This window comes from Crocuta crocuta, unplaced genomic scaffold, assembly GCF_008692635.1.
Source record: "Crocuta crocuta isolate KB4526 unplaced genomic scaffold, BGI_CrCroc_1.0 scaffold327, whole genome shotgun sequence".
Lineage (NCBI taxonomy): Eukaryota > Metazoa > Chordata > Mammalia > Carnivora > Hyaenidae > Crocuta > Crocuta crocuta.
In genome coordinates this window covers 1,018,318-1,019,022 of record NW_027529176.1, presented here as the reverse complement: position 1 = coordinate 1,019,022, position 705 = coordinate 1,018,318, and the positions used below count along the sequence as shown (strand labels likewise).

General features: G+C 56.2%; 1 protein-coding gene across 1 annotated transcript in view; it reads right to left on the bottom strand.

Moving 5' to 3' along the window:
• Positions 1 to 156: 156 nt before the first annotated feature.
• The window catches only part of CCDC166 (coiled-coil domain containing 166), a 2,419-nt gene continuing 1,870 nt past the window's right edge, over positions 157 to 705 (bottom strand). Inside the window, exon 5 of the mRNA XM_077758136.1 lies at positions 157 to 342. Within this exon, the coding sequence (XP_077614262.1) occupies positions 157 to 342 (186 nt within the window). The remainder of the gene's footprint in view (positions 343 to 705) is intronic.

The window sequence follows — 705 nt, the reverse complement described above, 5'->3', positions numbered from 1 at the left end:
TGCTCTTCGGAGCCCCATAGGCCGCCCCGGGGGTGCACCCTCCTGCCAGAAGTGCACCCGCCAGCCTAGCCACGGCCACCCCGTTTGGGCCTCTCCAGCACTGGGCACCAGTGTGCAACCACAGACCCAGAATTTTCAGGAACCATCCCTCGGTGCTCAGGATGAAGCCCCTCGCTCTTGGCGGGTATTGACGGTGCCCAGCGCTTGGGCTCTCCCAAACATGGGACCCCCAAACACGGCTGTGGCTGAGTACAGACCACAACTGTGAGGCGTCTTAATAACCAGCCTCTGCACGTTGAGACTGACAACTAGATGCGGTGTGTGGCCCCGGCAGAGGGGTGGCTGCAAAAACACCGTGGGGACAAGTGATATCATTCCAGGGGGTCTGTGGCTCAGCTAACACTGTTTTCTCTGTGCTGAGTTTCCGGCTTTGGATCATTGTCCTGGGGTAGGAGAGCTGCCTGTGCTCAGGAACATGGAAGGATTTAAAAGTGGAGGGGCAGGCGTCTTGAGCCTAATCTCAGGTAGTTCAGGAGAAAATGCAGGCTCGGAGGCAGGGGCGGAATGCCGACTGCTGGCGAGTACCTGGTGACACGGGAGTTATCTGTGCTCTGCAACTTTTCTCCAAGTTGGAAATCATGTTCAAATTACAAATTACCCCCAAATCCTCAATAGGTTCAAAATAAACCCTCTATGGTCCCCGTG